The sequence below is a fragment of the Zootoca vivipara genome, chromosome Z1, assembly GCF_965207765.1.
Source record: "Zootoca vivipara chromosome Z1, rZooViv2.hap1.1, whole genome shotgun sequence".
NCBI lineage: Eukaryota > Metazoa > Chordata > Lepidosauria > Squamata > Lacertidae > Zootoca > Zootoca vivipara.
Window position 1 is genome coordinate 3,394,272 of NC_142583.1, and position 23,327 is coordinate 3,417,598.

Here is a 23,327-nt window from a genome sequence, read left to right on the forward strand (position 1 = left end):
GGACAACTGCCCTGTATCAAGAAGAGGAATTTGCTTCTGGCAGTGATCTTCAGCCTCCACTAATGTCATTGGAGGTCACACCAGCAGTTAAAGGCCCTTTGCTGCTTTCCAGCAGTACTGAGAGCATCAGGAGTTTAACTGCTCTCTTATTCCTGGCAAGTGCAAATGCCTTGGCTTGTTATGCTATTGTGAGATGCATTTGAACATGGTTGTACATACGGAATTTTGTTTGCTTGCTATCTTTCCACAGTTAAAACCATGCTCAAGGCAGCTTACAACATGAAAAAGATGTAAAATTACAAACTTAACAAGTAGTCATAAACAAAAATATATATCAAAAAGTACATTATTCAAAGTTGAGCCATTTGAACATAAATCATAAGGAGATCTAAAATAAAGATACAAAAGTTAATATCAACAACAGCAACAGAAGCCCTCTAAACAATACTCCAGTCCAAGAGTCTGTTCAGCAGCCTCGGCTTTTGTAGCTGGAGTCAGTCCGGGCCCAGCCCTGGAAAAAGGCCTGCAAGGCAGGGTTCAGGTTTTCCAGGACTCTCAGTCAAGATCTAAACAAGATTTAAACATGCAAGACTCCATACATGTGTGCCTCCACTCCATTGGAGGGAAGAGGATTGTGTCGATTCTTCTGGGATTCTGTCTTGGCTTACTGGCATTCGCAACCCCATTGTCTAACTTAAACCTAAAATCAGGAGATTGAGCTATTTTGAATGTGAAGGTTATTCTTGAATAGTCTGAATTTGTGCAGCCAGTAATTAATGGGAAAGACATTATTGTGGTAGATCCTGTTATTTTCAGGCACTGCCGTCTTTCTCTACTGAGCTCCAAACCGTCAGAGAGATAGAAATGACTCTTGTTTATTTAGTATTCTTTCAAGCTCCTTGGAGAGCTTGGAGACCACCTTCTTATTACAGCTATTGCATAGATCAGGAAACCCAAGGAGGAGGTTAAGCAAGCTACAGTACTGTCAAAACAAGAAAGCTACCGTGTTGAATTGCAATGGCTCTTCCGGGTTTTTTTTGCAGAGGCCTTTGGAAAACCAAGCACATTTTGGTTACTTGGTGCATGATTTTAGAAATAATAGTCCCAATAAGGTTTTGAAAGGGGACTTTAGAAATGCATGCATGCCTTATGAACAATCACAAATGAACACTCTTTAAGAAGTAGAGGTAAAAAGCAATTGAAAATTAGATAATACAGCTTAGCATCTTAATTCGGGCACAAAGATATAAGTCAGGTATAAAGATGGAGGGTTGGATGGGTTGGAATTTCATTGTCCTTCTGTGTAAGAGAGGGGCTGAGATTCAGTGGAGGCTCCGGCAGAAGGTGAGGAAGGAAAGATAATTCTTGCCAAGCTCTTCCTGCAGTCAAGTTTTCAGGAGAAGGTATGGAAAATCTCCTAGGCAAAACCAAGAGCAGTGGTGTGCACATAAGCCCTGCCTGAGAGTCCCTAGGTGTGCAGGCTGTTCTTCAGATCTTTGTGCAATAAGTGCAAAGGTCTGAAGAGGATTTTAAAGTCTCCCTGTAATCCCCTAATAAGTCAGGGTCCCCACTCACAGAGAGGCCTCTAAGTGGTTCAGTCGAACATGCTTAAATCCTCTTAAGGCTTTCTGTGCTAATCACATGCCTGGAGATGTTGTGGGCGGGACTTCTGCCGATGTCCCTGCCCCACATCCTTGGTTTTGCTCATTGCATGTTCAGGCAAATGTCGTCAGCATTGCATTTGCACACAATCAAACGCCTGCAGTTTCTCCGCAAAACATTTATAATAGCCGCCACATCGTTGCAACTGTGGTTTGCAGAAAGAGTTTAGCATTCCTAACGTGCACCCTGGCAAGTTCTCGCACGCCTGACGATTTGAATGTGGCAAAGTGATGGTTGTGCGGCAACTAGGTCTTGCTGGAATGGTGACTTTATGTGTGTTGCTGTGCTGTGACAGATATTTCCGGGAAGCTTAGGATTTGGGATACCACGCAGAAGGAACATCTATTGAAGTATGAATACCAGCCATTTGCAGGAAAATTAAAAGACATTGCATGGACAGAAGACAGCAAGAGGCTTGCCGCTGTCGGGGAAGGAAGGGAAAAGTGAGTAGAGAATCAAAGTATTAAATTTTGCACATTCCTGCAGGAGAACTTGGCTTATTCTTGTGTTTTAATTTCCAGATTCACAGTTGATAGGTGATCGTTTAACAGCTAGAGATCTTTTAATAGCTCACATTCTTGGAAACCATTTCCACAAGGAAGCCACATGGTTTCTAAATGGCATTGAGCAGCAGTAGCAGGAGTTCTACACGTGTAGTGGTCCGAGTGTAAAGCAGGGGTCCCCAAACTTACCCGGCTTTGGGCCAGATGCCCGCCGCGCCGATTGCGTGGTGGGCCGGAGGGTGGGGGAGCGCGCGCCCATGCGCAAACGCTATTTCTGGCACACTCCTGTCCTGGAAAGCACTGGAAATAGCTTGTGTGCATGTGCAGAAGCCTGCTCCGACCCGGAAGTACACCGGAAATGACGCGCGTGCGCACAAGCTATTTCCGTCGCTTTTCCGAGTCGGAAGTCGGCAGCCGTGCCGGTAAGAGCGGGCGGCGGCAGTCCTCGGGGGCCACATAAAAGAGCCTCGGGGGCCATATGTGACCCCCCCGGGCCGTAGTCTGGGGACCCCTGCAGTAAAGGATCCCACAATCCAAGGGAACCTGCATTCAAGCACCTCCTTAATGAAAGTGCTTCTCAAAATTCTCCAAAGCCCTGGAATGCAGCACGAGAAGGGAAGGGTTGGCACGAGAACTGCTTAAAAGGTGCAAGCATCATTGCCTCCTCTTTCTAAGCTCGGCCTGATCCTTAAAGAGCATTTAAGATTATTAACATTGATAATCTTAATGGATAATGCCCAGCTTGTAGAGCTTCTCCCTGGAATGAAAGGCCACTGCTGCCACAGCGTCTCAAGGCACAGAACAAAACAGAGTATCAGTTTTATAGAAATAAATGCACCTCAGCCCACACTTCAGTAGAGCTCCAGCCAACCACTTCTTCAGAGATCTTTCACCTTCATGGTTGCGGTTCTGCTGCAGAGTATTCCGAGGTGAATGTATTTATACTGCGTTTCGTCCTGTGCCTTGGGATGGCATAAAACCTCTTTCTCCCTTCTGTATAGAGCAGGAAACTCACTGAAAATAAGGCTCATTACTGCTTATTTGGCAGCACAGTCGTATTTTGATTCTCAGACAGAATCTGTTCCGGAAATCCGTTCAACTTCTGAAAATGTTCAGAAACCAAAGCGCAGCTTCCAATTAGTTGCAGGAGCTTCCTGCACTCAATGGGAAGCTGTGTCGGACATTCGGCTTCCAAAAAATAGTTTGCCAACCGGAACAGTTACTTCTGGGTTTATGGCGTTCGGGAGCCAAAACGTTCAAGAACTAAGCTACGACTGTAAATAAAACTCTTGCCTGTTCAGCTCTTGTATGACATGGCTTGTGCGATAAAATGATAGGAACAGTCTCTAAAATTCAAAATAGCTTCAGATGACTGATGCTTATTATATTTTTGTTACTTTAGTTGTTACAATTGTGTTTTAATTATTGCCATCTTGCGTTTTACCATATGTGCACTGCTCTGCACGAGGGAAGGGAGTATATAAATAAAAATATTAGTGTTGCTTTTTTATCAGTACACGAAGCAAGTGCCCTATTTCGTTGCATTATTTGTTTATGCATAATAGGCAAAGCATTTGAATGCCATAGGGCAGGCATCCCCAAACTGCGGCCCTCCAGATGTTTTGGCCTACAACTCCCATGATCCCTAGCTAACAGGACCAGTGGTCAGGGATGATGGGAATTGTAGTCCAAAACATCTGGAGGGCCGAAGTTTGGGGATGCCTGCCATAGGGAATGAAGCTAAAACTCCACAAGATTAACTGTGTGGTCTAATTTCTCTTGTTTAAATCCACTCAACATGCTGACTGTGCTCAAAATGTTAAGTCCTATATACAGTCCTCATTCTATGTGACTTGATTTGTTTTTTTCTTAATAGATTTGGGGCTGTGTTTCTGTGGGATACCGGATCTTCAGTAGGTGAGATCACCGGCCACAACAAAGTGATCAATAGTGTGGATATTAAACAGACCAGACCATACCGCCTCGTGACCGGCAGCGATGACAATTGTGCTGCTTTCTTTGAAGGACCACCATTCAAATTCAAGTTTACAATAAGTGTGAGTTGTCATTCTTTGCCACCTGTGTGCCATCTGTCTTTGAGATCCAGCTCTCTCCCCATTCCTGCACAAGCAGAGAGCATACCTACCAGGTTCCTGTGGGAGAAATAAGGGACCAGACCGGAAGTAGCGCTGCCGCCATTTTGGAACTGGGCGGAGCATGCTCAGAAGCAACTTTTGATGCTGCTTTGCCCAGTTCCAAAATGGCTGCCGCGCCAGAAGTCGCACTGCAGCCATTTTGGAACTGGGCAGAGCTGCATCAAAAGTCGCTTCTGAGCATGCTCCGCCCAGTTCCAAAATGGCCACCACGCCAGAATAAACCAGGGAAAAACAAAAAAAATCCGTTTTTTCAGCTGAGAACAGCTGGAAAAACGGGGGTTTCCTGGGGAATACGGGAGACTTGGCAGCTATGGCAGAGAGCAGCCTTTCTCTTTCTCGTTCTCTTTCTCTTTCTCTTGTGTTTCGTGGAATAGGCAGCATTGCTTTTTAGCGGCAGCCCTTTGCACTTCATGGTGGTGTTGGAAAGGGGGAACTTGAAATCCTCGTGTGCAAGCATAAGATCGCCCATGCTGTCATGGAGCCAGCACAGTCTTTTTCAGAATTACAGCAGGTCTAAAGTCTTGGGACTCTAGAGCTTTCTCTGCAATTAAAGCAGGATTGCTTATCTGCCCAGGGAGAAAGTTAAAGAGTTTAATAGCTGCAAACAGTTGTCTTTGCAGTGCATGCTAACTATTGCACAAACCGTAGCAGATTGCATTTTTGCTTACACCTTCAGAGGTGTCTTCCTTAGGCCCTTCGCCTGTTTCTTGCATGAAGGGGTTTCCAGCAGTCAAGGAACAGTGGAGTCACACTGTGCAGCCCACTGCCCCTTGACCAGATGAGACCCCCTTCAAACAGGCAAGGTGTCTGTTGCTGCTTACATTTTTTTCACGCACGCTGTTTAAGAGTCCGAAGATGAAGATAGCTCTATTCAGTGGGGCCAATGATCTAGGTTATAACTGCATATCCAGATCCACATAAGCTCTGTGCACTGAAAGTCATGTTCAAGGAAAGGCCTATATACCAGCACACTCATTATTTTTAAATGCAAAATTGGTGCAGAGATGTTAATTCTTCAGAGCCCCCTCTCTTGACATGAGCCATCCAGGACTTTGCAGTCTTCATCCAAGTTCCTTCTCTGTGTGTCTCATGTCTACACAAAAACAAGTTTTCTCAGTGATAACCCGTTTGCGGAATGTTTCCCCAGGAAAAATGCACTTTATGCCATCATTGTCCATTTTTAGGCACCGGCTTTAAATAGTTTTATTTACCCTTAACTTTTATTGAGATGGGGCAGAACCGTATTGTTGGATGAGCATTTTAGGACTTTGCCTCATATGCTGTTTTTAAATTTGGCATTTGATTGCTTTTGCCTACTTGCATTTAGTCTTAAGTCTCTTGGAGGCATTTTCTGTATAATGTGAGCAACAAATACTGCTGCTATAGTTACAGTTTAGGGGTGGGGAAACCTGTGGACCAAACTTGGCCCTCCGAGCACCCCCGTTTTGTCCACAAGACAATTTTCAGAAAGCCTTGTGCAGATGCATAGCTGCCAAGTCTCCCGTATTTCCTGGGAAATCCCCATTTTTCCAGCTGTTCCTAGCTGAAAAAACGGTTTCTTTTGTTTTCCCCCGGTTTATTCTGGCGCGGCGGCCACTTTGGAACTGGGCGGAGCATGCTCAGAAGCGACTTTTGATGCTGCTCTGCCCAGTTCCATGGCTGCAGTGCGACTTCTGGCGCGACGGCCATTTTGGAACTGGACAAAGCAGCATCAAAAGTCATTTCTGAGCCTGCTCTGCCCAGTTCCAAAATGGCGGCAGCGCTACTTCCGGTCTGCTACTTTCAGCCCGGTCCCTTATTTCTCCGACAGCAACTTGGCAGGTATGCAGATGTGAGTTAAGTCTATGGACAGTGGATAAAGTAATCTCTTTGAGACACACCCCGAGAAGGGCCACTCGTTGACTTTGGGCAGTGATGGCCAAACTTGGCCCTCCAGCTGTTTAGGGACTACAATTCCCATCATCCCTGACCACTGGTCCTGTTAGCTAGGGATGATGGGAGTTGTAGTCCCAAAACTAGCTGGAGGGCCAAGTTTGGCCATCACTGATTTAGGGTCTTTGTCGCCTCATGTCAGCAGAGGAATTCTGTCAGGTATTGGGAGTCCTGAGCCACGTAAGCCTTTATAGCTTAAAACAAGCACTTAGAATTTGTCTTGGGAACACGTGCCGTTTTGTTGAGACTGCTGTTACAAAGTACTTGAAGTAGGAAGGATTTGAGCTGCTTGCACAACCCACAGCAGGCTAATGGTGGAGACCAATGAACAGCACAAAATCAGCTGGAGTAATCCGTTTGGGAATTGATATCTTTTTATATGTTTCTCCTATAGGATCACAGCCGGTTTGTTAACTGTGTGAGATTTTCTCCAGATGGAAATAGATTTGCCACAGCCAGTGCAGATGGCCAGGTAAAATCGAGCCATTTCTTACCTCTTTTTGGGGGAGGGGCAGATATGCCTATAGTTAAATGGAGGATCTGCTTTGAGTGCCAAAGGTCCCAGAATCAGTCCCTGGCATCTCCAGCTAAAGATCTCACCTTGGAACACTAGGAACCTTGGAGTGTCATTGCTGGTCATAAGAGACAATGTGGAACCAGATGGACCAGCGGCTAGGGTTGCCAGACTCAATAGTGGACAGGGCAATTAAAGACACAGAAGTCCTGCCCTCTATTGAGTCTGGCAACCCTACCAGTGGCCTGGTTCTTTATAAGATACTTTTCCTCTAGAGCTAGCACAGTAGTAACCATGCCAATATTTCTGGCACTTTAGGTTCTAAGAAAAAATGGGTTGCCTCTCAGGAACTGGTGTTCCAGAATCAATGCTGGAGAAGGCAACAGATGAAGGAGAGGATGAATAAGGCAAAAATTAAGTATTGGCCCAAAGGGGGCAAAATCCATAGTACCCTGTTTCTCCGAAAATAAGACGTAGCCATAAAATAAGCCATAGCAGGATTTTTAAGCATTCACGGAATATAATCCATACCCCGAAAATAAGACATAGTGCTAGGCACAGCAGCAATACTGGCCACGGCAGGAGGAGGAGGAAAAATATAATACATCCCCTGAAAATAAGCCATTGTGTGCTTTTTTGAGGAAAAAGAAATATAAGACAGTGTCTTATTTTCGGAGAAACACGGTAATAGGGCAGGTATGTCCAAAGTCCGCTTTGGGGGTTTAATCCGGCCCGCCGGCACTTTATTTACTGGGGTAAAATCCTAAAAAAAACCTCCACAACTTCAATCTTTAAAAAAACCTCAATAATTTTGGGATAAAATCATAAAAAGCTCTACAACTTCAATCCTAAAAAAGGCTTTTGACTACCAGCCTAAGAGTTCTGGAGATGGAAGATGGGGAGAGGTAAAATGTGGATTGATGTTCAAGCTATGAAATCTGCCTCAGGTGGGATGTTGGAGGAGGTAGCAGAGGCTCTGTTAAATGCTATGCGGATTACAACCATTTTGGGTGAACCAAAATATTCTCCGATATGGAGGGTCCGCCATCTTAGGCTGATAATGCAGACTACTTCCTGAAGGTAAAGAAGCAAGCATGGCATTGATTGCCTTAACCCAGAGGCAATGCCAAACAGCATTTTCCTATATTTCAGATGTTTGGATCCTTTGGTAACTGTGTTTCATTCAACACATTCCATTGCTTTCTGATGTCAAGAATACACTGTTTGAGTTTGATACTTAAATATCCACGTGCTTTAAAGAAACTGCTGGTGTTTCAATATGTGGGTGGGTGGGGGTTAAGTATGTTTAACTGCTGCCCAAAAAAACCAAAACCCACTTAACGGATACTTTGTCTCCTTTTCGGTTTTGAAAAGATATGTATTTACGATGGCAAAACTGGAGAGAAAGTTGGTGCGCTAGGAGGAAATAAGGCACACGATGGAGGCATTTATGCAGTGAGTATATTGGGCTTTCCGTCTCTCTCTTTGACCAGACTGTTAGGTTATGTCAGGCGTCCCCAAACTTCGGCCCTCCAGATGTTTTGGACTACAATTCCCATCTTCCCCGGCCACTGGTCCTGTTAGCTAAGGATCATGGGAGTTGTAGGCCAAAACATCTGGAGGGCCGCAGTTTGGGGGTGCCTGGGTTATGTTGATTTCCACAGGCGTTATATGGATCTGCTTCTCTTGCAACAGCACAAAACGTGTCTCGCTCTGCAGCACCTAAGGCTGCCTCTTACGCTTGGGCAAGTGTGACAGAGTTGCTCAGTCCCTTATCAGGCATGAAGGAGTTTCTTAATTGAAAAACCCAAGAGGTGTTATGCCAACATTTACTTTCTTTTTGGGGGTCAAAGCTTCAACCCCCAGCCATGCCAAGAGCAATGGGCATTCTTGGCAACGGTGCTGCTGGAGTCTGCAGCTGAGTTCAGGGCCAGCAAAATGCTGTGAGTGCAAGATCTGATTCCTGGGCAGTCCCTCTAGATTTTAATCCAGGCTTGTTAAAAATTTGGTTCCAGTTTTAGGCTGCGGTATTTCGTTGACTTGAGTTAGATGGACGGCTTAAAAGCCTCTTGATCGATAAAGGTTGTCCCTTTATAAAAAGATACAAGTACTTTGAAAAACCAAGGGCAGAAGAGGCCACCTTTGAATAGAGATTCTGCCATCTTTCTCCAAGGAGGGGATCTCTAAGATGATGCAGCACTATGTGTGGTTGTTGTGTTTTTTAAAGTAACAGACGTTCTGAAAGTGATGCTTTCCATTGTAATATTTCTTTGGGGTGCTTGTGGAATCTTCTTCTGATTGATTAATTCACGAAATGCTTTAGAGTTCAACTTTGCATTCCAGAATGGACTCAATTCATTTCTGATTCTTTGCTTCTCCCAGAGCTGAGTTTACAGAATTACACAGAAATAAAAATAAGCTGTAATCATTACTTGGAACAACTTTTTAAAAAGACGTATTCATAATCCTTCCTCCAGAGCACAGTAACAGATTGTGCTAGAAGGAAAAAAAATTAAGAATATTATTATTAATAATAATAATAATATCAATTATTTCTTCTTGAGGTTCTTCTTTAGCAAATACCCATTCTGCTAGAGTACAATTGAAAGCAAAATAATAAACCTTAAAATAACAGCAAACAGTCTTATATTGGCGAGTAGCTTGTCTGCATGACGTCTTCAAACTCGCCATCTGGGGAAATGTGCATGGAAAACAAATATAGGCTATCTCTGGTAATTAGGGCGAGCCTATACCTCTAAATCCCTTTGTTTCCTTCCAACAGATTAGTTGGAGTCCAGATGGCAATCGCCTACTTTCCGCTTCTGGAGACAAAACAGCTAAGATCTGGGATGTTGGTGCTAATAGCGTTGTGAATACCTTTAACATGGGATCAAATGTTTTGGATCAGCAGTTGGGTTGCCTGTGGCAAAAAGGGCACTTGTTGACTGTCTCACTTTCTGGCTACATCAACTATCTGGATGAGAACAATCCGGATAAGCCCCTTCGTGTCATCAAGGTGTGTGGAATCATTGATCCGTCTCTTTCGCGTTTCCTAATCATGCGCTGCTCGCATTATCTGTCTTGTTTCCAACAGAAATGAGTGTGGTTGTGAAGACCCATTGAACAGAAAGGCTGCTTGAGCTACATTGTGGATGCTCTTGTTCGGTTGGCTACACTGTTTTGTAGTAGTAATTGTAATAATAGTATTTTATTCTTTATTTTATTTATTATCCATGCCCCACCCATCTGATTGGGTTGCCCCAGCCACTCTGGGTGGCAAACGAGAAGTGACTTTACTTAATCCAAACAAGCCAGTTCTGAACAATATGTTCAATGCTTGCCAGGTGGGAGGTAAAGGTAAAGGGCCCCCTGACCATCAGGTCCAGTCGTGTCCGACTCTGGGGTTGTGGCGCTCATCTCGCTCTATAGGCCGAGGGAGCCAGCGTTTGTCCACAGACAGCTTCCGGGTCATGTGGCCAGCATGACAAAGCTGCTTCTGGCGAACCAGAGCAGCGCACGGAAACGCTGTTTACCTTCCCGCCGGAGCGGCCCCTATCTACTTGCACTGTGTGCTTTCGAACTGCTAGGTGGGCAGGAGCTGGGACCGAGCAACGGGAGCTGACCCCGTTGCAGGGATTTGAACTGCCGACCTTCTGATCAGCAAGCCCTAGACTTTGTGGTTTAACCCACAGTGCCACCTGGGTCCCTGCCAGGTGGGAGGATTCCTGGTTAATGTGGTCTAAGTGCAGTAAGGCGTCTCTAAATACCTAAATACATTTCAGGCAGTAGCTAGCTGCACCTCTGCTTCTGAATGTCAAGCCTAAACAGCAGTCCGCCCTTTCCCCACCCTCCCTACCCAAATTGCCACAAGGACAACCATCTTTTTAAAACTGATGGAAAGTTCTGTTGCAGTCACATCTCACGGGAGTATATTGTTTCAAGGGAAAGGGAAAAGCCCCTTGGAGTTGGCATGCAGAACATCCCAGTGTATGTCTGCCTGACACCCCACCACTCTTGGCCACCTGAAAATAGCCGTTAATCTTAAATGGCCCTGTCCCTCTCCTGTCCCTCCCCTTTCATATTAGACTGCTGACATCATTTAATCTCTCTCTCCCCTTTGTAGCCTTTGGCACAGTCTTAGTCTCTCTTGTGCATAGAAACAAAACCAAAACATTTGTAGCTCAACAGGGTGCATAGTCTTCCTTCCTTTTCACCCGTTGTCTACTTTCCCCCATGTCATAATTTGCATTGTAATCTCCTCTGGGCCTGTAACATGTAATAGGATAATATTTGCCCTGTGTTGTTGTTTTTAACAGACTATTTTAAGGATAAGACAATGGCTTGGAACCAATTCCTCTTCTCCCCCCTGCCCCAGAAGCACATAGCATAGGGTTTGTGAGCTTGTCAACTTTCCGTTTTGTCTATTATCAGAGTAGTTTGAGGTTAGGCGAAGCTTTCCTGGGGGGAGTGGGGTTTTCTTCCAAAAATCTGTGCAAAGAAGCCCAGATTTGGGCAGGAAGAAACAAGTGCACACAATGTGCTATGAGTAACTTGAGCTGCTGTCTGTGTAAATGTAAGAGTTTGTTTAATTATGTGTGCTTTCTTTCAGGGTCACAGTAAATCAATACAATGTCTTACGGTGCATAAAAATGGGGGGAAATCCTATATCTACTCTGGAAGCCATGATGGGCATATTAATATCCTTTGAGCAACCAAGCAATGCTTTTTTTGCAGATGAAAACTCCCTAGTGCTATGCTGCTACATATGGGTGTCTTTCTTCCCTTTCTCTTAACACCGTATTTTTCGCGCCACAGGACACACCTGACCATAGGACGCACCTAGTTTCTAGAGGAGGAAAACAAGAAAAAATATTTTGCTTTCTTGAATTGTCCTAAGCATAGCAGCCAACTCCTAGAGGCCTAGGTGCCTTTGCCCCCCCCCCAAATTAAATATTTGAGGAAGCTTCTTTTGCAAATGGGGAAAGCTCTAATTTTTTTTAGGATCAGCTCAAAGTTGTGTAGCTTTTTTTGCAAATGGGAAACGCCCCATTTTTGCGGGGGGGGGGGTGTCAGCTCAGAGTTGTGCATCTTTTTTGTAAAGGGGGAAAGCTTTGCCTTCATCTATGGATGAAGGGTGGATACAAATTTGATAATGATATCAGGAGCCTTTGAAGCCTTGGTGCCGAACCCTCAAGATTGCCGCTCCCGTCAGAGAGCGCGCACGCAAACACACACACACACCTCAGCAGCGGCATTTTAATGCTGCTTAAAAAGGTGTTCGGAGACTGAGACAATATGTGTGCTGTCCTAAGCATAGCACAACTTAGGAATTGAGTCGGTTTGATTGTTCCTTGCAATAAATGTTGGATGTCGCCCTCATCCTGAAGAAAACTTCCTTAATATTTTGCTCACATTATTGGGATTCTGAGACGGGGGAAAATGACAGCTTTTCTGGGAAAGGACACACAAACCAGGTTTCACGAATGGTTGTGGATGAGTCGGAGCAGCTGGTCAGCTGCAGCATGGACGACACCGTGCGGTACACCAGTCTGAGCAAAAAAGACACCAGGTAAGTTTCGGGCCATCTAATTCTGCTGCGTTAAAGCCCTATATCAGAAAACCAGATATAACAAGCAACTTTGGTTGTTCTTTCCGCAACCAACATTATCCTTGGTTGGCGCCAGAAAAAAAATTAAATTACCAGTTTTACTCTGCTGAGCAGATGGGATTGATAATGTGCAATGGGCAGTTGTGCTTCTCATCTTATATAGCAAGTTAAAATATCAGTGCAATGTAGGAAAATAAATACGGTGTCTAAAACGTTCTCCACCAAATGTGTAAGAAAAACGTAAGCTGCTGCTCAAAAGATGGGGGATGTGCGAAATGTTCTCAATCGCCCTTTAATGTGCCGAAACATGCCTTTCTCTAAGTACCAAATGCTAGTTCATATTTTTTAATTGTTGGATTATTTCACCTTGACTACTACAGCTTTCCGTTGTCCCACCTTGGTCCCTTTACATCTACCCTGCTGCCCAAATCCCCCGTCTTCCTGATAACAAAGTACCGCTCCTTAAATCCCCATGCTTCGTATCTGCTCTCAGGTCCTTTGGTTCTATTCTTGCCAATGACTTCAGCTCCTTCAGCTAAGGGGAAAAAAACCTCTCTTTTTGTCCCTTTCCCTTTTCAGTGGCCAGGATGTTATTAAAATGGACGTTCAGCCCAAATGCATTGCAGTTGGACCGGGTGGGTACGCCGTGGTCATATGCATTGGAGAGGTGCGTATCAGGATACATGGATTGTACTGCAATGCAATATAACTACTAAAGACTGTCATCCTGGGAGTAAGACCCGTTGACTTCCATAGGACTTACCTCCAAGTAGATGTGGTTCGGATTGCATAATAAGTTTCTTAGCTGCAATGCACACTTTGCATTTCAAACAATAAGAATGGTTTTGAAAGCGCAGCAGGTTCTTTCTACCTGGATTCCTCATGGTGCTCTTTAAAGTGATATTTGGTAACTAGTTTGTAGTGCTTAGATGCAGAAGCATTACTAGGTTCTGGAAAGAGTCAGCACAGGCTGATGACATTATTACTGATGTGTGTGGGGGTGTTAGTTTATGCTATTTTACACTGGTGTAAATGCAGGCCAACTTTTTTTCCTTTTTTGAGGGGTGAAAAAACTGTTGCTGCTGGGCTTACTCTCTCGTGGCAACACACACAGAAACACACACACACACTCCCTGTCACACCCCATTGAGCTCTCACATTTGCCTCTAGGCAAACTAAGATTGTGGGTGGCTGTGTCTCATTGGCACGCTGGTTTGCAGCGTATTAACGGGCTGCAGGAATAGAGAGAAACATTGGCTGGCTTCACAGTTTTCCCACATTGTGATTTTTGCATAGCATGTGTGCGCGCACACACACACACACACCATGATCCGTGATATATTGCCAGGTCAAAGATGATGAAACTGATATAATCAAACCGATTTTGGATAATATATCTATATATCACCTAGCCCAGGGGTGGCCAACTCCCAAGAGACTGCGATCTACTCAGAGTTAAAAACTGGCAGTGATCTACCCCCTTTTGGGGGGTTCAGGTCAAAGTTGTTGAGCTTCTTTTAGGGAGGAGGAAAGCCCTGTTTTGGGGGGGCAAAAATGTTGAGCTTTTTTTAGGGGAGCCAAAGTTGTTGAGCTTCTTTGGGGTGAGCCAGTGGTCTACCACAGATGTCCAATGATCTACTGGTAGATCACGATCTACCTGTTGGACATGCCTGGCCTAGCCCTATAAGTCAGCAATGAGCAATGCCACCCATTTGCTAGTGTCTCTCTCACTGCTCTGGACATGTGAAGGGGGCCTCTGTTGATGCAAATCCTTTGGACCAAGTAGGGAAGCCCCCCTGTAGCAGGTAGTGGAACATCATTTTCTAGGCAGTACCTCAATGTGATTTGCATACTCCTCGGATTACAGATCGTTCTGATGAAGGACAAGAAGAAGTGCTTTGCAATTGATAGCCCTGGCTTTGAACCAGAAGTGGTAGCAGTTCACCCTGGAGGTGGTATGGCAGCCGTCGGAGGAACAGTAAGGGTTTTATTTTCCTCTTCAAGGTAGCCTTTTCTGCTCATTAAGCACTTGGCCGCTCCCACAGCATGGCAACACTTGTGGAAACATTTTCAGTATAGTAATTTCAGATGCTCTCTTAGCCTCAGCTCTAATTATCCCTTAATTTTCTCCAATAAATGTGCTGTTCCTATACCTTAATAACGGATACAAAAGCAGCAGTTGGGTGTGAACTGTTTCTGGTGCAAGACTTGAGAGAGGTTTCTCACCCATGGCAGTAAAAAAATCTGAAAGCCAGCAAGGCCTTTTGGGGCACTGAGGAGAGCCTGACTCCTGTGCATATTTTAACTTCCAGGATGGAAACGTGTACCTGTATGCGATCCAGGGAACGTCTTTAAAAAAAGAGGAAAAGACGCTGGAAGCGAAAGGTCCTGTGACTGACTTAGCGTACTCTCATGATGGTGCCTTTCTGGCTGTGACGGATGCAAGCAAGGCGGTCACTGTCTTTAGTGTTGCCGATGGCTATGCGGTAAGGAGGACTTACTTCTGTTCTTTGTATATTGTATTGTTGCTTGATTGCTATGGCCAATGGCTGACACAAATAAAGATTCATTCATTCAATGTAGAAACCTTGCACATAGATTAAATATCCCTCATGAGCAGTTTTATTTAGTTATATAAAAATGCTGTTGAAGCAAAACTTGACACTGTGTGGGGCCTTGCAAATACAAATAGAAAACAACTTAGTAAATAGCAGTGGAAGAACCGAGTGCTGTCCTAATTAATTTATATTATTAATTCCTGCTCTTGGAATCTGTTGCCCCTCTTTAGATTGAATTGGAATTTATTCAGTAGTTCTTGCATTGGGCTTTATTACAGTTTCAGTGCCATCCTATATAATAAAGTCCCTGTGTCTCTGCGTCCAGATTCCGTGTGTCCTGTTTTCCGCGCTACTGAGCATGTGCCCCAGGGACACAGGGATTGGACGCAGAGACTGCACACACACACACACACACACACACACACACACCACACACACCCCTCTGCCCTGCACTGGCTCAATAAGCACTTAAAACAGAGGCCACCAGCTGGAAGGCAGCAGCAGGCAGCAAAGCCCCTAAGCAGTGCAGGCCCTCTCTCAACGTGCTCAAGGGCCTGAGGAGGAAGCCGGGACGACCAAAAAATCAAGGCCCCGGCTTCTCCTCACTAACAGGCCCAAAATTGAGGCCCAAACAGCGCAAGCAACCGGGAGACCCCCGCTGGGCTGGAACGGCCAGGAAAGGCACGGGGAGGCCACCGAATGCTCAGCGCGGGACCCTCAGAAAGCGCTGGGGCGGGCACAAGCCCCCCAGACGGCAAAGCTGCCTCCTGGACGCAGCAGGCGACTGAAAAACAGCCGCGGAGGCCAACAAAAGTAGCAGGAGCCACCCCCACCCCACCCCCAAAAAACTGGGCGTACACCCCGGAGCAGCCGCCCGGGCCGTCCAGGAGCCAGAATTCGACCACTGGGCCCTGGCAGCAGCAACGCTATTGACGGGGGAAAATTAGGAACCAAACGGCAGGCACAAAAAGCGCGCGAAAACAGGGTGGGGAGGGATCCACACTCCAAACACAAGCTTCGGAGGGGGTAAAGGAAGAAATACCCCCCGCACCCCCCAGCCGAGCCCGGGCTGTAAAGGTAAAAGGGGGTTGATTTTGGCTTGGGGTTTGGGAACGGGGGGGGGGGGGAGAAAATTAGGGATAAATTAAGGATCAAAGGGAGGGGGGAGGAACAATCAATTAGACAAGGAATAAAAGCCCCCCACGCGCCGCTGCCACCGAAAAAGGCCGAATGTTCTAGCGCCCGTTTATTAAACGGGCTGAATGGCACTAGTTAGAACATAAAGAGCTTCAATTTTTTTTACCAATGGTTAATTCATTTTTTTAGGATTAAAAATCCAGTGATTGTCTTACTTTTACTTTCTCAATAGGAGCATAATATTTTCTATGGACACCATGCGAAGATTGTTTGTATTGCTTGGTCACCAGATAATGAGCACTTTGCTTCTGGGGGAATGGATATGATGGTTTATGTTTGGACAGTGAGTGACCCAGAGACCCGAGTTAAAATACAAGGTAACAGTACAGCCTTCTCATTACGGAGAAATCTAAAGTGCTGTGTTCATTGTTCATTGCATTCTTGGAATACTGTATATTCCTGCGTATAAGACTACTTTTTAACCCAGGAAAATCTTCTCAAAAGTCAGGGGTCATCTTATAAGCCAGGTCGTATTTCTTATACGGCGAGTATATCCCAAACTCTATATTTTAACTGGAAAACGGTAACAAAAGTTGGGAAATAGTGTTTTTGAGGGAAATCACAGAGCTAAAATTATCCTGAAGAATGGAGACTTGTAAACAGATTTTTCAACATCAAGACACGCAATTCTCCCTGATACAGAGCAGCTGCTGTAGACCCTTAGTGTCGCCACCTCTTCATACCTGCCAAGTTGCTGTCCGAGAAATAAGGGACCGGGCGGAAGTAGCAGACCGGAAGTAGCACTGCTGCCATTTTGGAACTGGGCAGAGCAGCATCAAAAGTCACTTCTGAGCATGCTCCGCCCAGTTCCAAAATGGTCGCCGCGCCAGAATAAACGGGAAAAAACAAAAAAATCAATTTTTTCAACTAGGAACAGCTGGAAAAACGGGGATTTCCCGGGGAATACGGGAGACTTGGCAGCTATGCCACCTCTTCCCTGTCACGTATACGTCCAAGTCCTTCCAGCGGCTCTTGCCTGTGTGTCGGGTCTCCCAACAGAAGCGGAGTCATGCATAGGGGCTGAGTTGAGGGGGTTGTGCAGGTTGGTGAGGCTGGAAGATGAGGTCTAGAAGAGCCTTGAGTAGAAATTAAAGACCTGACCAGTGTGTTGCCATCGCACTGCATGCAACAATGGTGCAGGTGCCCCGGGTGAGCAAACATCATGGGTGTGGGGAGGGAAGGGGGCAGGGAAGTTCACGCACGAGCTCTGGTAAACTTTTTAAGAGCAAATTTGGAAAGAGGTTGGTTGCATCCATTTACATTGTCTGTTGCTTCTGTCAGATGCCCACAGATTACATCACGTAAGCAGCTTGGCATGGCTGGATGAACATACCCTGGTAACAACATCTCACGATGCATCTGTCAAAGAGTGGTCCATTTCCTACAAATAAAATGCCTTCAATCAGGAGAAGCTCATCAGGGACTAGAACTATATAGCATTTCTCTTAAAAATATACAAATCTGTCACGACCTCCAGGGTCCTAGAGCATATTCTCATATCTTTGCAGAGGGTGTTTGTATCTGTAATTAAATGACCTTTGAAAAGCTTTAGTCGGGAATGCTTTGCACTTGAGAAGCACTTAAATTATGTCTGGAGCTTGCAAAACCTTTTGTGTGCTGAACATTCCAGGGTCTGCAACCTAGCAGGTCGGCATGAAAGAGTTTAAATTGATTTGGTTCCTTAATTTTTAATATCTGTCTCTCACACACATACTTGCACATGGTATTGTACAGCATGAGAGTATTCTCATTTTTTTCTAACTGCAGAACATTTCTGTACTAACAGTCATAGTAAAGAATGCTAGTTGTGATCCAAAAATTAATTGTGGTGTGCAGCTACTGTATATTGGCTTGTCTGTAATGCACCAAATTGTTGCCTCAGATTTCCTTCACCAGACAACAAAGTGGGGTGTGTTCATAATAAACCTTTTCTGTATTTCCTGTCCAGATTTGTAGTTATTTTTAAGATGAAAATGTGGGGTTTTGATGTATTTTGCCATTCTTTTAGTAATTAAAGTTTACAGATAAACGTCAAAGGCATTTTTTTTTCGGATATACCTTTGTTACCTTTTTTGAACAAATGAGAATACTTGATCATGGTTTGTTGTTTGGAAATGAATGCTTCTAGATCTGCTTTAAATATACCTTCGTTCCTAAGGAGAAATATGTCTATGTAAGAACATTTGCAGTAATTATGAAGACGCCTTTTTCAGTACAGGAATTAAAGTAAAGTAAAGCAATTACTGTGAGTTGAACTGATCATTACAACAAACAGCAATCTCTAACACTGTAGAAACAGAAATATTTCTTCTGAAGAGACCTTTTCTCCCAATAAAGAACTTCTGTATGTTTTATCTCCTGCTTAATACAGTTTGTGGGGTCACATTTATTTCAGTGGTTTCTAGGACTGTATAAACCTCCTTTCAATCTCTTTCATGTGTTTGCATGTGCTTGCAAGTAATGCGAAACCATGGTTTAGCCTAGGACTGGGGGGCTAATGGTTTTCCCATTCATGGTTTATTGCTGCATGAATGAGCCCTTCATAAGCCCAGAGCAAAGCGTTGACTTGCATGGTCTCCTCTGCTCCACCGGCCAAGTACAGTTTTGCTTTCTATAAATCCCAGAGCTTTACGAGCCAGGGAATTCTGCCTTACAACAAGCAGTGATTTGTTTCTGAACGTGCCAACTTAAGGGTTATGAAGCTGGCTCATTAAACAACTACAAAGTGAGTCCACTTTGGATATTATTTTCCTTCTCCTTCTGAAAGCTGGGTGGGTAAAGACTTGGGGTTCCCCACTTTCGCCAGGCAGAAAATGCATGGTCAAGAGGGAAAAACGGGTAATTGCAATCAACATCAGCCAGAAATGTTGGGATAGGATAGGACAAGAAAATATAGAGCCAATTCCCCCATTCAAACACTAGAAGTTAAGGAAATTGACAGTGGGACTCATAATTTGTTCATACTGTTATTGGGGGAGGGGGGAGAGAGCCGTGGGTGTAAGAATTAGCTACTGCATGAGAAACTAAAGTAAGGAGGAAGGAAAAATTCTTGTGAGGAGCATTTTGAAATTGTGGCATTGTGAGGAAGTTTAACTGCAAGGTTCCTTGTTTCTAAAACCAGTTGTAGCAGCCTGCCACATGCTGCTTTGCTGGCTCATTTCAAGCTACTAAAATTCTGCTAATATTCCCAGATATGCGATCTGTCCTGCTTCACCAGACTGCCTTTCATGCCTCAATCTTCCTTGTGTGTACCTTTTTGATGCAAGTGTTTCCAGATTACTGGTGTCATACTCTTAAGTTTACAGCTTGTGCATACCTATCCAAGGCAAACATCTCCTTGGAGGATACATATTTCATGATAATTCATCAACATTTAGCATTTTCTCAGATTATCATATCACAAACACATTTCCCTAAATGCAGCGTCGGTTGATGGCTCTCAGTAGAGGCTGCCAATGCAGAAAAGAAAGAGCATTCTTAAGAGGCTGATCTTTCAGATGCTACTTGCATTTCAAGCTAGCTGTTTTCTAAAGTGGCAACGCACCTCGCGGAGCTCCAGCGCTCCAGAACCAAGTGGCTTGCTGAGCCACTGAACTTAGTGCTATTATACCACTTCAAACAGCCCTGGCTTTCCACAAAGAATTGTGGGAAGTTAGTTAAGGGGTTTGGTGGTGGTGGTGGTGGTGTTAGGATACTCCTCTTCCTCTCTGGGTTGCAATTGTGAGTGGTTTAATAATCCCTCTTCACAGGGAACTATGGGAATTATAGCTCTGAAAGAAGAACAGGCTTCTCCCAACAACTTCTGTCATAATCTGCTATCAATGCCAGAACACACTTTTTTTTTTTAGACTCAGACTAACATAGCTACATGTATACACTTTGTGTAGACCATGGGTAGGCAAACTAAGGACCAGGGGCTAGATCCGGCCCAATCACCTTCTAAATCCAGCCTGCAGACAGTCCGTGAATCAGCGTGTTTTTACATGAGTAGAATGTGCCCTTTTATTTAAAATGCATCTCTGGGTTATTTGTGGGGCATAGGAATTCGTTCATGGTTTTTCCCCCTTCAAAATATAGTCAGGCCCCCCACAAGATCTGAGGAGCAGTGGACAGGCCCCCTGCTGCAAATGTTTGCTGACCCCTACTGTAGACTCACTGCATGACAAAACCATGCATTGCACATTGGACTTAAGCTACATGTTATGGGGACTTATGTCATCCCTGGCAGGTCCCTGCAATGAGGGAGGACGAAACTGGGAGCAGGAGATGCAGAACAGAATAGGGCTGCCTTTCTTTCCAGAGGGGAATGGAGATACTATCCCTTAGCCAACCAGGGGAGTACGTTTGAAGGGGCAAATGGCAGGAAAGAAATGAGGCAAGCAATCACTGTGCTCTTCTGGTCCATTGTCCCCTCTTCTACATACAGTGGTACCTCGGTTTCTGAACTTAATCCGTTCTGGAAATCCGTTCTTAAACCGAAACCATTCTTAAACCGAGGCACGCTTTCTCCCGCCACCGGTGCCCTTCCACCATTCGGCTTCCATTCTTAGACCAAGGTAAAGTTCTCAAACCGGGACATTACTTCCAGTTTTCAGGAGATTGTAAACCGAATTGTTAGTAAACAGGATTGTTCTTAAACCACTGTACAGTGGAACCTCGGTTTATGAACACCTCGGTTTATGAATTTTCGGTTTATGAACGCCGCGGACCCATCGGGAACGGATTAATTCATTTTCCATTACTTTCAATGGGAAAGTTTGCTTCAGTTTATGAACGCTTCAGTTTATGAACAGACTTCCGGAACCAATTACACCCATGCTTCAGTTTATGAACGCTTCAGTTTAAGTACTCCGCGGACTCATCTGGAACGGATTAATCCACTTTCCATTACTTTCAATGGGAAAGTTTGCTTCAGTTTATGAACGCTTACTCTGCAGACCGTCTGGAACGGATTAATTCACTTTCCATTACTTTCAATGGGAAAGTTCGCTTCAGTTTATGAACGCTTCAGTTTATGAACAGACTTCCGGAACCAATTGTGTTCATAAACCGAGGTACCACTGTAGTGACTTACGTAGGTTGCCATCCCACCACCAGGTGGCGCATTGGTTCCACTTGGTTTAACCCACTTGCACTGCAGGAGTTTGAATGAATAGACCCATTGAGTCCTCATGACAAGAGTTGTGCGGCAGTACAGTTCTGAGTTCGTTGTGTTCTTGGTTTTAGCAGCCTGAGTTGCCCAGTGGTTTTATTGTGTAACTAAATAGCTCCATTCATTGACCAACCTTGTTATACCTGCCCCCATAAATATAGCATAATTACCTGCATCCTGATTAAATGATCCCAATAAAAGACGGGATTCTGTCTCAGTGCCAATAATCTGTTTGCTGTTTCAGTTCTTAAGCAGGGTCACATGTCCTTTCTGATGTGACTCCACTTGTCACTTCAGTAATCTCCCAGGATCCTATCTTATGCATGGGGCATTCAGCACCCTCCTGATCCCACCTTTTGGTCCTTGCTTTGTGGGTGGCTGAAAATGATTGTTTCTAATAATGCCATGTTGAATTTCCGCTGTTATAGAGACAAACTCTTAGGTTTTCCATAAGGCTTCATTTCTTCCCTCTAGTGTTTTCTTGCCCACATAAGTAGGGTTTATTTGTGCCCACAAAGAGAAAAGCAGTAACAACAAAAAAGTTCAACATGAGCTTTTGTTAAAAGTCAACAAAAGCAGAGGTGAATGAATACAATTAGAAAATTATAAATGGGGTATAAAAATCACAAGTTGGCCTTGTACAATGAAATAGAAAGGAAAAGGTCTTGCCTATTTATAGACCAAACAAATAAAATCGGAGGGATTTGCTACCTATGTGCCTACGTTGTCATATACTTAATAAATACCGCCGCCACCGCCCCAAAAAACCAGGTGGAATCAGAAGGATCAGCTACACTTTAAAAAACAATCCCAAACTACAACAAGGTTTGCAGTGGTTGTTGTTGTTGTTTAGTCGTTTAGCCATGTCCGACTTTTCGTGACTCCATGGCCCAGAGCACGCCAGGCACTCCTGTCTTGCACTGCCTCCCGCAGTTTGGTCAAACTCAAGTTGGTAGCTTTGAGAACACTGTCCAACCATCTCATCCTCTGTCGTCCCCTTCTCCTAGTGCCCTCCATCTTTCCCAACATCAGGATCTTTTCCAGGGTACACAACTATTAAAAGGTGATTAGAGCAGGGCTGGATTAAATATTATCGTAAGTATTCTACAAGATGTATCTCCAGCCCAGCTGGGACTCTGCTTCAGGTTTAGTTTATTGATACTGTACTTCCTAATGTGAATCATGTGTGTGTGGCTGCCTGCCTACAATGGCCATCTTAGAATGATCCTGTGATTCTTCACATGATGTTGGATTCCAGCTATCATCAGCCCCAGCCAACATTTATTATTGATTTAACGAATCACTATCCATAAAACATCCTGAAGTGATTTGACAATAAAAACAAGTTCAAAGCTGATGCAGATGCAGGGGGTGGGGGGTGGGACACAGGAGCGGTTGCCACAGGTGCAAAATTGTTAATGGGTACTTAATTTCAAAACCTGGTGCTGCCTCAATACAGCTGTGTGCTTCTGTCACTGGGCTCCATTGAAAACAGCTTCTCCATGCAAACCAGGAAGTTTCCTCTCCAGGCAACGGAATGACACCTCTTATCTCTGTGGCTGTGATCTTCTGGGTGATGTGGACACTGTCAGGTAATTGAATACGCATGCGTACTCCATTCCCCAAATCCACGTGGCCCCGGGTACTGGCAACACATGCTATGCTACTGGTGCCAGGCAAATACGTTTTTGTTTTCCCAGGCCTTTGGGTGACACCAATGATTGGACTATGTTGTGTGTGTGTGTGTGTGTGTGTGTGTGTGTGTGTGTACAGTCATACCTCTGTTTATGACCACAATTGGTTCCGGGGAGCCAGTCCCTCCCCGAGTTCATCGCTCCCTGAGGCATGCTTCTGCACGTGCACGAAGTGCCGATAGAGCGCTTCTGCGCACACGCATGCTGCACAGATCGCTTCTGCGCATCTGAGCGCCGTGGAACCCGGAGGTAAACACTTCGGGTCCACGGTGGTCAGAAACCGAAGGGGTCGCAAATGGAGGCGGTCGCAAACTGAGGTTTGACTGTATGTGGTGATTTTATACTTGCATA

At 44.8% G+C, this 23,327-nt stretch overlaps 1 protein-coding gene across 1 annotated transcript in view; it reads left to right on the top strand.

The window, feature by feature from the left end:
• Window positions 1–18,496, top strand: part of WDR1 (WD repeat domain 1) — a 32,761-nt gene extending 14,265 nt beyond the window's left edge. The window contains exons 4-15 of the mRNA XM_088657449.1: window positions 1,958–2,105; window positions 4,042–4,222; window positions 6,648–6,725; window positions 8,142–8,222; window positions 9,550–9,783; window positions 11,377–11,464; window positions 12,180–12,336; window positions 12,955–13,042; window positions 14,243–14,353; window positions 14,688–14,861; window positions 16,303–16,447; window positions 17,412–18,496. Coding sequence (XP_088513575.1) covers window positions 1,958–2,105; window positions 4,042–4,222; window positions 6,648–6,725; window positions 8,142–8,222; window positions 9,550–9,783; window positions 11,377–11,464; window positions 12,180–12,336; window positions 12,955–13,042; window positions 14,243–14,353; window positions 14,688–14,861; window positions 16,303–16,447; window positions 17,412–17,521 — 1,595 coding nt within the window. The 3' untranslated portion in view covers window positions 17,522–18,496. The remainder of the gene's footprint in view (window positions 1–1,957; window positions 2,106–4,041; window positions 4,223–6,647; window positions 6,726–8,141; window positions 8,223–9,549; window positions 9,784–11,376; window positions 11,465–12,179; window positions 12,337–12,954; window positions 13,043–14,242; window positions 14,354–14,687; window positions 14,862–16,302; window positions 16,448–17,411) is intronic.
• Window positions 18,497–23,327: the final 4,831 nt, after the last annotated feature.